We start from the raw sequence: 15,729 nt of genomic DNA, 5'->3' as shown, positions 1-15,729 counted from the left end.
GGCAGTGTTTGACCAGAGCTCGGCTCTGATGTCAGACGCAACGTAAATGCTTAACAATGTCGATTTGTGCAGGCACCTTGCAGTTCGTCCAAAATGTCCACTTTCTCTTCGTCGTACTAGAAGTGCCAGCAGTGGTGTAAAGTAACTAAGTACATTTACTCAAGTACTGTACTTAAGTACAATATAGAAACTCTCGATCGGCTGGCTCGTTATCCAGATCCGAAAGCCACTATGAGAATATGTTTCAGGCTATGGGCTTGATTATTGCTGTAGTCTCTTGATGCTTCTCTCTTTGTTAGTTAAAGATGGAGTGCCATGATATTTTTCAACCCTAAAACCTGATCATAAGGTATTATTATTATGTAAGGATTACAAAAAAAAAAAAAAAAGTGTACAGTAAGTGTTAAAATGTTGTTTTTATGTAGACACACCCACCAGTTCATTAAGTATACCTGGTTTCACTTAGCACCACCCATCTAATCCAGTCCCTCCGCCTCCTCCTATAAGACCACCCACCTGTCCTAGTCCTTCCCCCTTATCACTAAAGGACTGCCCATGGTTCTGCCCATTTGTTTACAAAATGGCAGAGGGAGGACAAATTGGACAAATACAGCCATATATGTTTGAACCTGAATCTGGTTCAGATGAAGATGAGGAGGAAGAAGAAGAACTACTCCACAACCGGAAAGCCTCATCAACCCTTTGCTCAAATCCCAAATGGTCATGTGTGCAACGGATAAATAAAAGGCTTAAAAAAGGACATCTTTGTTTTTTTACAACCAAGGTTTATATTTTAGCTTGTAATTAAAGTAAATAAAAGATGAGTGTTATTTCTTTTTCATTTACTGCTTTCTATAGTTTTAGCAATTTTTGCGATATTTTTTACAGTGGGCGGGGGCATTCTGTCCGGTGGCTAAATATGCCTTTTTTACACAATAAAAAAGGTACGGTGGTCTTTGATGGCCAGATGTGAGTTATTGGGGAGCTACTGTAAATAATAATAAAGAAAACGCCGGGTTATTGTGTAAAAAAATACATATTTAGCCACCGGACAGAATGCCTCCGCCCACTGTAAAAAAAGATCGCAAAAATTGCTAAAACTATAGAAAGCAGTAAATTAAAACATTTTAACACTCATCTTTTATTTACTTTAATTACAATCTAAAACATAAACCTTGGTTGTAAAAAACTAAAGTTGTCCTTTAAACAGAACCATCAGTTGTCATACATTCTTACAGATGTGCCATGGTGATGTTCAATATCCTGTGATCCAAGTAGAACTTTATCTTACAATGACTATGGTATCCATTACATCAGCGACATTATTTATAGCATCACTGCACACATTTTACTATCATTACAATGCATTTGTATTCCTTCAACCTGACATTCTGTGTCTCCAGGATAAATCGTCGGAATAGAACCTGGCTTCAGTACTTTTTGTACAGTACTGTTTGCAAATCCCATATTGACTTGCACTAAGTTGGTGAAGCAGTCATCAACAAAATGGGAACTACACACCCGAAGCCTGGTAGAGGGGGCTGAGGGAATAATCCTGTCTTTATAAATGAAATTAAGCTATTGATCACGTTTGTCCGTGTCAATGGGCAAAGTGTGAAACGACTGATTGATAGCTGTCAAACAGCAGTTAGGCACAGAACAACCTGCCATGGTCACACACGTGTGTTTGAGGCAGCTCCGCCCACAAAAGGTTGTAGTATAAATAACAATGATAATGAGGGGAGGTGCGGTGGGTGGGTATGGGCATTGTTACGTCAGTATGTCGCTGTTTTTGGATTGGCACGTTTGACTCTCAAGGTTTCAGCCTCCAGGAAAAAAACTCAAAATAGTCAGAGAAGACATGAAACACCATAAAACCACCAGCGGGGGCCTTAATGAAGTTATATCAACCTAATAGACACATGAAAAACAGAAAAAGTGCAAAAACATGGCACCAGCTCTTTAATGTTGCTCGGGGTCGCTGCTGGAACTGAACTGCCGAGGGGTGTTGAGCCCCTCTTATAATGCTGGATGGCGGTCAGATAGTGTCAGACGTCTCTATATATGGAGCTGCATATGTTAGTTATGCCCAAATATGGGACCTTGACGTCAGTCCTGGACGTGATGGTTATGTCTATACATGGAGTTTCTGGGAAGGGTTCGCTGATGTCAGACTCCGTACATATGGCACGTTTAGGTCTCTATGACGACTTTGCAGGTATATCGTCTCCATCTATGGGGATCTCCATATACAGGCTATTGCTGGCAAATATGCCCTGAATGTTTTCTACATACAATATTGAAGTATTTTTACTTTACCGAAGTATCTCCAGTTTTCAGTACTTTTACTTCTACTACACTACATGTGTAGTAGAAGTCAAAGGAAAATATTGTACTTTTACTCCACTACAGTTGTTTGAACACTTTAGTTACTAGTTACTTTGCAGATATTAATTATTATATTATGAAACACTTCAGGCCTATTTTATACCTAGGCTATTTGAAAATAGCCGATCTACAAGTTGTGAACATCTGCTATTTTCAAACTTTTTAATACTTTTGGTACTTTAAGTACATTTTGATACCAATACTTTTGTACTTTTACTCAAGTAAATTTTTAATTCCACACTTGTACTTCTACATTGCAGTATTGATACTTTTACTTAAGTAAAACATTTGAGAACTTTTTCCACCACTGAGTGCCAGTACCTGTTGTCAAGAGCACCTGGCTGGAGGCCAGTCTGTGACTGACATCCAGGAATATACCTCGAATGCACTAGTCTACGAGGCCTAATGCCTGCTGGGAACGCATGCCCCTCGGTTTATGCAGTAGACATTGTACCCATTGTCAGAATACCCGTTGTTAGAGTAATTAGTGCAGGACCCCGAGGCCAGTCTATGACATCAGTACTAAGACATCACATCGCAATGATGTCAGGCCATACGTGTCAGACATGCTCAAATATGAGTCCCGGCTAGTGTAGCCTGTATTATGACATCATATTGATGACGTCAATAGTAAATTCAGAATAAATGTGTAATCACACTGGGATAACTAACATCTTCGCAGTGGTGGAAAAAACGTTCCCATTGTATATTTAAGTAAAAGTATCAAGAAATACTCTGTTAGGGCGCGCCCCCACCAAGAGTTGGCTGGCCGCTGATAAACGCAGGTTGTGCGCGGCCACAGTTTTTTGCAGCCAGAGGATTCTAAAAAACGGGAGTGTCGCGCCTGTCACTCACTTTCAGGAGCCTCCCCGTAGACCGCACCGCCTGTGCCTGCTGCCTTGAGCACCATGTTGCTTCCTGAGTCTTGAGACGGTCCGCCTTCCACTCACCCGATTGGACAGAGGGAGAAAATCAGCGCCTGCCTCCAGCAGTTTTATGCTTAGTCGCGGAGAGCAGATAAACGCAAGGTCTGCGCGAGAGGCGGAAAAATCTGCTCTTGCGTGAATCAACGCATTTGCATTGACAATGCATTGGCAGATTCTGCAAACAGCAGCCAGCCAACTCTTGGTGGGGGCGCGCCCTTACAAGTAAAAAGTGCTTAAAGTACCAAAAGTAAAAGTACTCATTATACAGAATGTCCCCATTTCAAGGTTTCAAATATTTTTTAAATAGCCGATCTACAAGCTCACAAGGCGTTATTTTCAAATAGCCGAAATGTATATAGGGATGAAGTGGTTAATGTATGTGTTGTAATAATAATCAAAATCTACAAAGTAACTAGTAACTAAAGTTTTCAAATAATTGTAGTGGAGTAAAAGTACAACATTTGCCTCTGAAATGTAGAGGGCGTAGAAGTAAAAGTGCAGAAAATTGGAAATACTCCAGTAAAGTCAAAATATCTCAAAATTATACTTAAGTACAGTACTTGAGTAAATGTGCTTAGTTACTTTACACCACTGCATCTTCGTCAATAATTTGAATAATTATAGCCTATCTATTTTTAAAACAAACAACTTCTCAAATTTGTAAGCAAATCTGTGGAAAACAAATCACATGCCATACCATTATGGAGTTACATTTGTGTCTTTATTAACCAAACAAAATAAAAACATTTGAGAGAGAAAAAATATAAACAGAGCAAAGAATAGTTTTGAATGAAAACAAATTAAAACAGCAAGCAAAAAATAATAATTTGTAAGCAAAGGAAATTATATAAACAGAACAAGAAACTATTTTTAATTAAAACAAATTAAGAACGCAATCAAAAAAATATATTTGCAAGCAATAAAATATAAGATTTGAAAGAAAATAAAAAATAATTGAGAACAAAACGTTTAAAATTCAAGAGTAAAAAAATAAGGAAAAACGGTTTAAACTACATAAAACAAAATACTTAGTAAAATGTTTGGGTAATAAAATGTGTTTAATGTTTTTTTCCTCATTTGCGAATGAAAGTTGTTTTTTCTGATTGCAAAATGCCTATGTCTTTGGTCTCGATTTTTTTTTCTCTCTCTTGGATTTGTTTGTGTGAGGGGTTAAAGTTCAGAAGGCGGGTCCTACGCTGATAGATGTAAGTCACCTCTCCATTGGTCACTTGGAATCTGAGTGACAGCTCCCCCTTCCTTATGTAGCTTGTTGAATGCAGGGATGGAGGTGTGTTACGGCCAGCATGGTTTTTTGATTGATTGAATTATTAGCAGTTTGCAAAAAAAAACTAAAAAACATGAAAGTATAATGCAAGGTCAGCTAAGAGTATTTAAAACCCAAGAAAGATGACTTTTTTCCATTGGGGTCCTTTGTACTCAATTCATAGAGACATTTAATGACAGACAGATATACACTACTATGCAAAACTTTATTAACAGTAGGATACAGAGGTACAATTGTACAATGATTGTTATAAGGATAACACAAAAAGGCTTGTTTCCATTGTGGTCCTCTGGGACTGAGGTCAGAGCTCCATTCCAGCTCTGGACGCTACACTATTCGTTACAATATTGAGCATTTTAGGCTATTAGCAATTCAGATGATTCCCTAATGTTAGGTTTCTGTTCTACTTACAGTTTGTGATCTGTATTTAAAATTGTTGTATTGTTGTTACTGTTATAGTAGGCCAGTGGTTCCCAAACTTGGGATCGGGACCCTCAGAGGGGGTCCCCAGATTAGCTTATACGGTATAAGTGTATTCACAGGGTAACACATTTCTAAAGTGACAATTTAATGACTTTTAAGACCTTTTTAAGGCATTGTGCGCTTGTAGTTCGGCTATTTTCACAATATTTATCTGTGGAACCGAGTCAAACTAAATCTAATGCCTACTATTTCAAGTGCTTGTCAGGGTGGGTGGTCCCCAGTTCAAGTATGATTATTTTGGGGGGTCCCCAGTTCAAATATGATTATTTTAGGGATTCACAGCCTGAAGCACACTATCAGACGAAACGTTTCCAAAGCAGTCAATCTGGAATGGGCCTGGCCAATAGGCCAGTCACTTCAGCCTTGCCTTAATTAGAATAACGAATATAACATAAAATAATGTAGCTTTATTTTATAATTTCAAAGGGTTCCCAAATGTTTCAGGCTGTGAATCCCTAAATAATCATATTTGAACTGGGAACCCCCAAAATAATCATACTTGAACTGGGGACCACCCACCCTGACCTAGGCATTAGATTTAGTTTGACTCGGTTCCACAGATAAATATTGTGAAAATAGCCGAACTACAAGCGCACAATGCCTTAAAAAGGTCTTAAAAGTCATTAAATTGTCACTTTAGAAATGTGTTACCCTGTATACACTTATACTCTATAGGTTGGTTTGTTTACTGTTGAGAGAGAAAACAATGTTGCCCATTAAGCTAATCTGGGGACCCCCTCTGAGGGTCCCGATCCCAAGTTTGGGAACCACTGGCCTACTATAACAGTAACAACAATACAACAATTTTAAATACAGATCACAAACTGTAAGTAGAACAGAAACCTAACATTAGGGAATCATCTGAATTGCTAATAGCCTAAAATGCTCAATATTGTAACGAATAGTGTAGCATCCAGAGCTGGGATGGAGCTCTGACCTCAGTCCCAGAGGACCACAATGGAAACAAGCCTTTTTGTGTTATCCTTATAACAATCATTGTACAATTGTACCTCTGTATCCTACTGTTAATAAAGTATTCCATCAATCTGTTTACTCAAACTGTTTACTGTACATATTTTTTTTGTTTTTGTTTTTATGATGTTTTGCATAGTAGTGTATATCTGTCTGTCATTAAATGTCTCTATGAATTGAGTACAAAGGACCCCAATGGAAACAAGTCATCTTTCTTGGGTTTTAAATACTCTTAGCTGACCTTGCATTATACTTTCATGTTTTTTAGTTTTTTTTGCAAACTGCTAATAATTCAATCAATCAAAAAACCATGCTGGCCGTAACACACCTCCATCCCTGCATTCAACAAGCTACATAGTACATAAGGAAGGGGGAGCTGTCACTCAGACTCCAAGTGACCAATGGAGAGGTGTCTTACATCTATCAGCGTAGGACCCGCCTTCTGAACTTTAACCCCTCACACAAACAAATCCAAGAGAGAGAAAAAAAAAATCGAGACCAAAGACAGGTTTTGAGAGAGAAGGCATTTTGCAATCAGAAAAAAACTACTTTCATTCGCAAATGAGGAAAAAAAACATTAAAAACATTTTATTTAGCACAACACATTTTATTTCCCAAACATTTTACTAAGTATTTTGATTTTATGTAGTTTAAACCGTTTTTCCTTATTTTTTTACTCTTGAATTTTAAAAGTTTTGTTCTCAATTATTTTTTATTTTCTTTCAAATCTTAATTTTTTTTGCTTGCAAATATATTTTTTTGATTGCGTTTTTAATTTGTTTTAATTAAAAATAGTTTCTTGTTCTGTTTATATAATTTCCTTTGCTTACAAATTATTATTTTTTGCTTGCTGTTTTAATTTGTTTTCATTCAAAACTATTCTTTGCTCTGTTTATATTTTTTCTCTCTCAAATGTTTTTCTTTTGTTTGGTTAATAAAGACACAAATGTAACTCCATATACCATCACCCTTAGCTGCTGATCCTGATATGGTAAAACTAAAAACTAAAAAGACTGGGTCAATGTGAAACATGAGAATGACTATAAAGCTCTAGGTCATCATCTTTAGAACTGATGTGCAGGCAGTGTGGAAACAGACATCTGCTCCAAACAGGATTTGATTACATGCAATAAAAACAAATCAAAACAAACATCAGACGTGTGGTCCAACAAACCATTTAAAGTGTCACAGAGACCTCTGGGGTCAGGGTCAAGGTCGTAGATACACTAATACCGTAATAAGCACACGGATTAGCAGTCTGGGTGAGCAGTCGGCAGACACACAGGCAGACAGACAGACAGACCGACAGGCAGGCAGGCAGGCAGGCAGGCAGACAGACAGACAGACAGGCAGTATAGTACTCTGTTACAAGTAAAAGTCCGGAATTCAAAATGTACTTGAGTAAAAGTACAAAAGTATTTGTATCAAAATATACCAAAAGTAAAAGTACTAAAATGTTTGAAAATAGAAGATCTACAAGCTCACAACGTGTCGCGATGCCACGCATTGTGAGCTTGTAGATCTGCTATTTTCAAATAGCCTAGGTATAAATAGGCCTAAAATGGTTAATGTATGTTTTATGATGTAATTATTTATATCTGAAAAGTAACTTGTAACTAAAGTTTTCAAATCATTGTAGTGGAGTAAAAGTACAATATTTGCCTCTGAGATGTAGTGGAGTAGAAGTAAAAGTATAGACAATTGGAAATACTCCAAAAAAGTAAAAGTACCTCAACATTGTACTTAAGTACAGTACTTGAGTAAATCTACTTAGTTACTTTACACCACTGTCAATCAGTCAGTCAGTCAGTCAGTCAGTCAGCCAGTCATACATACCCCCAAAATACAAATCTACTCAAGTAAAGTACAGATTCTAAAAAGATTAACTTAAATACAGCACTCAAGTAGAAGTATAGCCTACATGGTTGCTGACCATGGTGGTGCAGAATGCTTACATAACCGACCCAGATGTGATGATCCTGAACCATATACTGTACTGTATGTGTTCTAATACATCTATATGACCATATACTGCATGATTGTGTTCTAATACATCTATATGACCATATACTGCATGATTGTGTTCTATATATCTACAATCAAATACTGTATATATATATATATATATATATTACTTCAGAATAGAGTATACGTATATATGTATATTTTACTTTAGAATAGAGTATTTCCAATTGTCTATACTTTTACTTCTACTCGACTACATCTCAGAGGCAAATATTGTACTTTTACTCCACTACAATTATTTGAAAACTTTAGTTACTAGTTACTTAGATATGAATATATTACATTATAAAACATACATTAACCACTTTAGGCCTATTTTATACCTAGTCTATTTGAAAATAGCCGATCTACAATAGCCGATCTACAATAGCCGATCTACAAGCCGATCTACAAGCTCACAATGTGTCGCATCGCAACACGTTGAGCACATTGACACTGTGTTGGTGGGAGTGTCTCTGTGTGGGTGTGGCCTCCAGCGGCTATAAGTAATGGCACTCACCTGCTCACCCTGTGGCTGGTTTGACCGTGGGGGGTAGGGTGAGCTGGGAGGGATATATTTTGTTTGACCGCATTTCGTATTTTTGCTCACTGTTGACTTATTTATTTGCACATATTTATTATATATATTTATTGGAAACGTATTGTGATATTTGGTGACCCATGAAGTAAAAGCATTTTAAACTTGAGCATTCGTTTGGGACGTGAGTCCTTTTAATCTCCCAGGCTTAGCCTGCCGGCTGATCAATGATTGCTATCAGCCGTAACAATTTGCATTACTACACTCACCCATTCATGCACGCACACACGCAAGCACGCACAGCAGAGGAATGCCAGGCACAAACCTGCTCATCAGGAGCAGTTAGATACTAACCCAGAGCGAGCCGGTGATCAAACCGAGAACCTTCTGATTGCTGGGCGCTCTACCTCCTGAGCCCCCCCCCTCCCTTTGAACAGCACCCTGCAGTTTAACAAGCTCACCTGCTAACGATGTGGTTAACACATCATATCACACACACGCACGCACACGCACACACACACACACACACACACACACACACACACACACACACACACACACACACACACACACACACACACGCACCAGTACACATCTAGGCTGATTATATAAACACAGAGCAGTGGTCTAATTGTTTTCTTTTCTGCATTAAATACTGTATGCAGTCAACCAGAGAGCGAGGGAGAGATAAAGAGAGAGAGACAGACAGACAGACAGACAGACAGACAGACAGACAGACAGAGTGCACCCACTGCACTCAAAATGAGGTAGAAACTTAGCTTGCATGTCCACTGTACCATGACATCAGAGACACATACATACTTCCCACAGAATACAATCACCCAAGAAGAGTTTGGAAACATGACTTAAAAAATCCCATATCTGTTGGGTGAAGTCAATAAATAAAATACATGGGGCATTTATATAGCGCCTTTACCCAAGGAGCTTTACAATGATCGTGCATTACATTCACCCATTCACCGACACATTCATACACCGATGGTGGAGGAAACCATGCAAGGCACCAACCTGCTTATCGGGTGCAATTAGGGGTTCAGCGTCTTGCTTAAGGACACTTCGACACTAGTGGGCGGATACAGACTATGGTCCCCGGGTGCGCACCCCGGACCACTTGGTAGATGTTGTGATAGTGTGAATGCTGCGTACCGTTCCCCGGAACGGATCACCGTACCGTCAGTGACGTCACTGTCTAGCGATAATTTCAGATGTTTCGTTGCGATGCTTCAAAGACCATCAGAACCCTAACCCTGCATACTGCTTTGGTTGTGTATTGTTGTTCTGTTAACATTATGACTCAAGACAACGTCAGGAACACAGTCAAACTTTATTACTCACTCAATCTCCCAAAGGCCCATAGTCCACAGCGCCCCTTGAGGCACCTAAGTACCATTACAGTTGAGTTGAAGCGTACTCGGAAGAATCTTGGCCAATGTGAATGCTGGCCAGCGGGGAGAGGGCAATCGTACTCGGGAACGGTTCGAATCAATCGGACCCAGCCTGAATCCGCCCTAACTCTGTGAGAGCCCGGGATCGAACTGGGTTCCCAAGCGGCCGATCTCCGCTCCTGCACCACACCGTGTACAACATTACACAGCAGCAAGATGTGTGAGCTGTTGTGACTACAAATTTATCGTGTCTATTCCTGCACTGTCCACATCGATTCACCACAGCACATAAGTAATAATAATAATACTGTAGAAACAAAAAGAGCAACTATACCTTTAAATACATTTGGAAAATGTGCTGCTATTTGTCCCAAAGGTTTTATACAAAGTGAATGCAAAACATTGCAATACTGCTGTCATTTGTTCTCTCTATTGACTATTTCTGACAGCAAATGCACAATTCTTATTGTTTTGGATAAGATTGCTTTGTAACACAGCTTTGTTCACACGTTTCTTTATTCCCATGTAATTGTACAGATATTGTTTGGTTTTGATTGTTGTAAACGTATGTTTTGTCATGCCAATAAAGCCCCTTTGAATGAATTGAATTGAATTGAGACAGACAGACAGAATGGGGGTGTGAGAGAGAGAGAGAGAGAGAGAGAGAGAGAGAGAGAGAGAGAGAGAGAGAGAGAGAGAGAGGGGGGGGGGGGTTGAAGGAATGTTGTAGTGAATACTGAATACTGAACATGTCTCTGTCCTTGGATCGGGGGTCAAAAACCAGATAGCAACAGACATCCCTCTCTCCCTCTCCCCCTCTCTCCCCCCCTCTCTCTCTCTCTCTCTCTCTCCCCCTCTCTCTCTGATTGCCTCTCTCTGCAGCCCCATGCAGCTGTGCTCTCATTAGACGCTGCACACACACACACACATTTTAGTTAACTGCAATACAAAAGTAAAAACAAGGCTTCACAAACAGCTATAGCTAACTGAAACTAAACCCATGTAGAGAAAATGTCCCATTGACATGAATGCAAACCAGGAAGAAGCAATTGGACCAGAGCCGACAGTATAAAGTATAATGTGAGGAATGTATGTTCCTTCCAAAAATGAATACATGTAATGATAATAAATAATACATTCAATAATACAAAATTATACTAAAAAGTGATTTCATTTAGGGGTGTGCCAAAATATCGAGCCCAGGATTTCATTTCATGTTGTATTCTTTTCAAAGCAATAAGAACTGAAATGGGCCAACGTTTACATAAAACAAATTGGTGATACTTGTTAAGCACTGCCAGGTTTACATAAAACAAGTTGCTACTCATTATTAAGAAAGCATTTTCCCCCTGTACATTTTGTTTTCACATTATAGCATTTTAGAGGGGTTATTACCATCCTTTCTTGTGGACAGGTTGCGGTCAGTGTTTTACTGTTAGGAGGAGGCACTATTTATGCACAGTTTTGTACATTGTACTGGGCCAGTTCGTTATGCACAAAAATCTAATACGATTTTGGAATAAATACATAATTCCAGATTTTTGCTTTTTATGGGTATTCTTAAACATGTTCAGTTACAGATATCGTGATATATCGTTAAATGAAATTTAAATGTATATATGTATATATATATATATATATATATATATATATATATATATATATATATATATATATGCAACGCGTCGCATCAATGTGAGCTTGTAGATCTGCTATTTTCAAACATGCTAGTACTTTTACTTTTGGTACTTTAAGTACATTTAAGTACACTTCTGTATACTTTTACTCGAGTCAATTTTGAATCCTGTACTTTGTTACACTTGTAACAGAGTATTTCTACATTATCAATATTGATATTGATACTTTTCCTTAAATAAGAAATGTGAGTACTTTTTCCACCACTGATGTGCATGTGCACGTGCCTGCGACCCCCTCATAAAGGTTCTCAGGTGTTCCTCTTCTTACCTGAGGCCGCTTGCATCCATCCACAGATCTTGTAGACCGTGGAGGTGCTCAGGAAGAAGAAGAGGCTGAAGCAGGTGATGCAGGTGACCACCAGCATCATGGACATCCCCACCAGGAAGGAGGCCGCCTTGAAGGCCCCCGACGGGATCTCCGAGAACTCGGAGAAGGTGCCCTGGCAGGCCAGCTCCTTGGACAGCCCGTCCCCCGTGCAGAAGTGGAACAGGCCGAAGTAACCCACCTGCAGCGGTAGGAAGGAGAACTCTTGGTTATTTTGTTTTTAATTTAAAGGTAGTGATATTTTTTTGGTATATATATTTGTTTTTGTTAACTCATTCATTACATTACATTACAGTCATTTAGCAGACACTTTTATCCAAAGCGACTTACAATAAGTGCATTCAACATAGGTAGGAAACAAAACTACTAATCACCAGAAGCATTTAAAGTGCATTCTCTTCTAAAACAAGCAACCAAGAGTATACCTAGCACTAAGGTAAAAGTGCAGTAGCCTATATCAGCTACCTACTTTCATAAACAGATGAGACAAAATAGGAAAATCAACTGAGCAAGAGCTAAAACAAATACGTGTCGAATAAACAAGTCGAATAAACAAGATCCAATAAAACAGTAAAACTATACTATATATTATTAATTCATTCACTGCCAGAGTAAATAAATACTCGATTTTCTTAACCTTTTCAAGGAGTCACAGAATATTTATCTCCGGTATGATCGATCCCCTGATGGTTGCTAATCACGGAGGGTTTCACTGTGCTTCCACGAAAAGAAAAACAAAATCATATTTTTCAAAGGGAGACTCCTTTTACTGAACAAACACTCTATAGCAATGAGCACTCTCAGAATATAGAGCTATTTAACACTTATTTTAACCAAAGTAAATCACTTACCCTACCTTTAAAGGACGACTTGACCCATTTTCAACCTATCTTCATATAATAGATCCTCACTAATGCTCCTGATCAAATTGCGTAATTTTTGTCTCAGAGGAGGGCTGTGGACACTTCAGAAACCCGTCTACCAGTGACACCATCGTTAGGAAGATTTGTATTTTTTCTTCGATATTTCGATTTTTAAATTTTGATTTGTATTAACGCGAGAACAATGGCTTCAATTATGGCACGCTAACTTTCCAGGAATAGAAAGCCTGTAGTTTCTATTAGCTTGGATTCCCCATCGATGATGGCACTGGTAGGCGGGTTTCTGAACTTTTCCACAGCCAATTCCTCTGAGACACAGACTGAGTAGACAAAAATGGTGCCATGTTATCATGAGCAATAGTGAGGACCAATTATATGAAGACCGGTTGAAAATACCAAATATTACCTAAGAAAGAGGCAAACATTTTGAAAATAGCAGATCTACAAGCTCACAATGCCTCGCAGTCTTGCACTGTGAGCAATGTTTATCTGTGGAACCGAGTCAAATTAAATGTAATGCCTCAACTCCTACAATGCCAAGTGCTTGTCAGGGTGGGGGGTCCCCAGTTCATGTATGATTATTTTGGGAGGTCTCCTGTTCAAAGAGGCCTATTGTGATTATTTTTGAGGGTCCCCAGTTCAAATATGATTATTTTGGGTGGTCCCCAGCTGAAATATTATGATTATTTTGGGGGTCCCCAGTTCAAATATGAATACTTTGGGTGGTCCCCAGCTGAAATATTATGATTATTTTGGGGGGTCCCTAGTTCAAATTCTGATAATATTACGAATAGTATGAATATTTTTTGGGGTAGTTTGACAACCACCACCAGTAGCCAGTGGTGGAAAAAGTACTCACATCTCTGGGGTGCCGTGATTTTCAGTGATCCCCCCCCCCCCCAAAACATAATCATCAGGTATTATGGTTAAACTAGGAGGAAGATTTTTTTCAAAAAAGTGTACAGAGATTGTTAAAATTATGTTTTTATGTGGACACGCCTCCAGTTCATTAAGTATACCTGGTTCTCACCTTAGCACCTCCTCCACCACCTGTCCTCGTCCCTCCTCCTCCTCATGCCCACACCTGTTGTGTTATGATAATGAGGGGGAGGGTATAATTTTACTATGAGGTAAGTACTACTAGGAGGTACTACTAGGAGCTTGTTCAGAAAGCTGCGGCTCGTCTGGTGTTCAACCGCCCCAAGTTCTCCCACACAACTATCCTTCTCCGTTCTCTACACTGGCTCCCCGTAGCTGCTCGCATCCAGTTTAAAACCCTGGTGCTAGCCTATAGGGCAGTGAAAGGAACAGCTCCTTAATGAAGTTCTATCAACCTCATAGACACATGAAAAACAGAAAAAGTGCAAAACCATGGCACCACCTCTTTAAGTAAAAGTATCAATACTGCAATGTAGAAATAGCTCTGTTACAAGTAAAAGTCCGGAATAAAAAATTCACTTGAGTAAAAGTACAAAAGTATTGGCATCAAAATGTACTTAAAGTACCAAAAGTAGAAAGTACTCATTATGCAGAATGTCCAATTTCACAAGTTTTCAAATGTATAAAAATCTTTTGAAAATAGCAGATCTACAAGCTCACAATGCATTGCATCGCGACAAGATCTGCTATTTTCAAATGGCCGAAATGTAAAGGGCTGAAGTATGTTTTGTAAAAATAATCAAAATCTACAATGTAACTAGTAGGCTAACTAAAGTGTTCAACTAAATGTAGCAGTGTAAAAGTAGGTAGCCTACAATATTTGCCTCTGAGATGTATGTGGAGTAGAAGTAAAAAATACTGAAAATTGGAAATACTCCAGTAAAGTAAAGTAAAAAAATTAATTAAAAAAACCCTCAAAATTGTACTAGGCCTACAGTACTTGAGTAAATGTACTTAGTTACTTAATAGTAGCCCAAAGCCCACCCACCTGAGGGGTGTCCATCCCGTCTCCGATCCAGTATGGCTGGGAGAAGATGGTGATGTTGACCAGGCCGAACAGCACGGTGAACAGGCCCCACAGCAGGCCGATCACATTGGAGTTCCTCACATAGTTGGCCTGGTAGAGCTTGGCAGCTTCGGCGGAGGGAAGCATGGAGATGGTGGATCCCGATCCCGGGAGCATCGGTACGACGAGGGGAAAAAAAGAAGAAGAAAAAAAAAGAACCCGGGGAGGAGAATATTCCCCAAAAAATTAAGAAAAATTAAAAACCTTCCCCCCCAAAAAATAACGTCCTGTTTAAACGTTTAATGAAAGGGTTGGAGCTCCAGAAACGACACTTGCTGTGGTCTTCTTCATTCACCAGATGTTTCCCCTGATCCACATCTGTGTCAGTGTATAATGGTGTCCTGCAGCCAGGCAGCGATGATAGGCTACTATGGTGAATACAGTCCAATTAATAATGCATCATTATTCAACCTATGGATGTTTTCTTTTAGGGTGTTCAAATAATACACTTGGATTTTTTTTCTCTCTCTATTTATTTCCTCCAGATGCAGAGATTGATTTGACCAGCGTCCAGTCTGTCTGTCTGTCTATCTGTCCGTCTGACGAACGGTATTTAAATCTCCACCGTGAGCTCGATCGTGCTCGATCGTGCGTCCTACAAAAGGAAACAATGCAACGGCTTAAATCGTTCGCTATAGTATAAAAGCAGGCTCTTCTTAATGCGTCTATGGATGGGAATATATGCAAAGCAGGTTGCGTAATAATGTATACATTACCGGAGAGGATGGACGCGATGCGGATCGGATTCGAGGATGCTTGCCTGCCTCACGCACGCACGCACGGCACGCACACGCCTCAAATTACATCACAATGAGAGAA

At 39.2% G+C, this 15,729-nt stretch overlaps 1 protein-coding gene across 1 annotated transcript in view; it reads right to left on the bottom strand.

Moving 5' to 3' along the window:
- Nucleotides 1-15,027, bottom strand: part of LOC308091642 (LHFPL tetraspan subfamily member 3 protein-like) — a gene marked incomplete at both ends in the record, with an annotated part of 65,607 nt that extends 50,580 nt beyond the window's left edge. Inside the window, 2 exons of the mRNA XM_080437304.1 lie at nucleotides 11,968-12,205; nucleotides 14,833-15,027. Coding sequence (XP_080293430.1) covers nucleotides 11,968-12,205; nucleotides 14,833-15,027 — 433 coding nt within the window. The remainder of the gene's footprint in view (nucleotides 1-11,967; nucleotides 12,206-14,832) is intronic.
- Between the last annotated feature and the right edge of the window lie 702 nt (nucleotides 15,028-15,729).

Source organism: Gymnoscopelus braueri (assembly GCF_963280865.1).
Source record: "Gymnoscopelus braueri genome assembly, chromosome: 9".
NCBI classification, from domain to species: domain Eukaryota; kingdom Metazoa; phylum Chordata; class Actinopteri; order Myctophiformes; family Myctophidae; genus Gymnoscopelus; species Gymnoscopelus braueri.
Note: the sequence above shows the minus strand (reverse complement) of the source record. Positions and strands in the feature narration are given on the sequence as shown.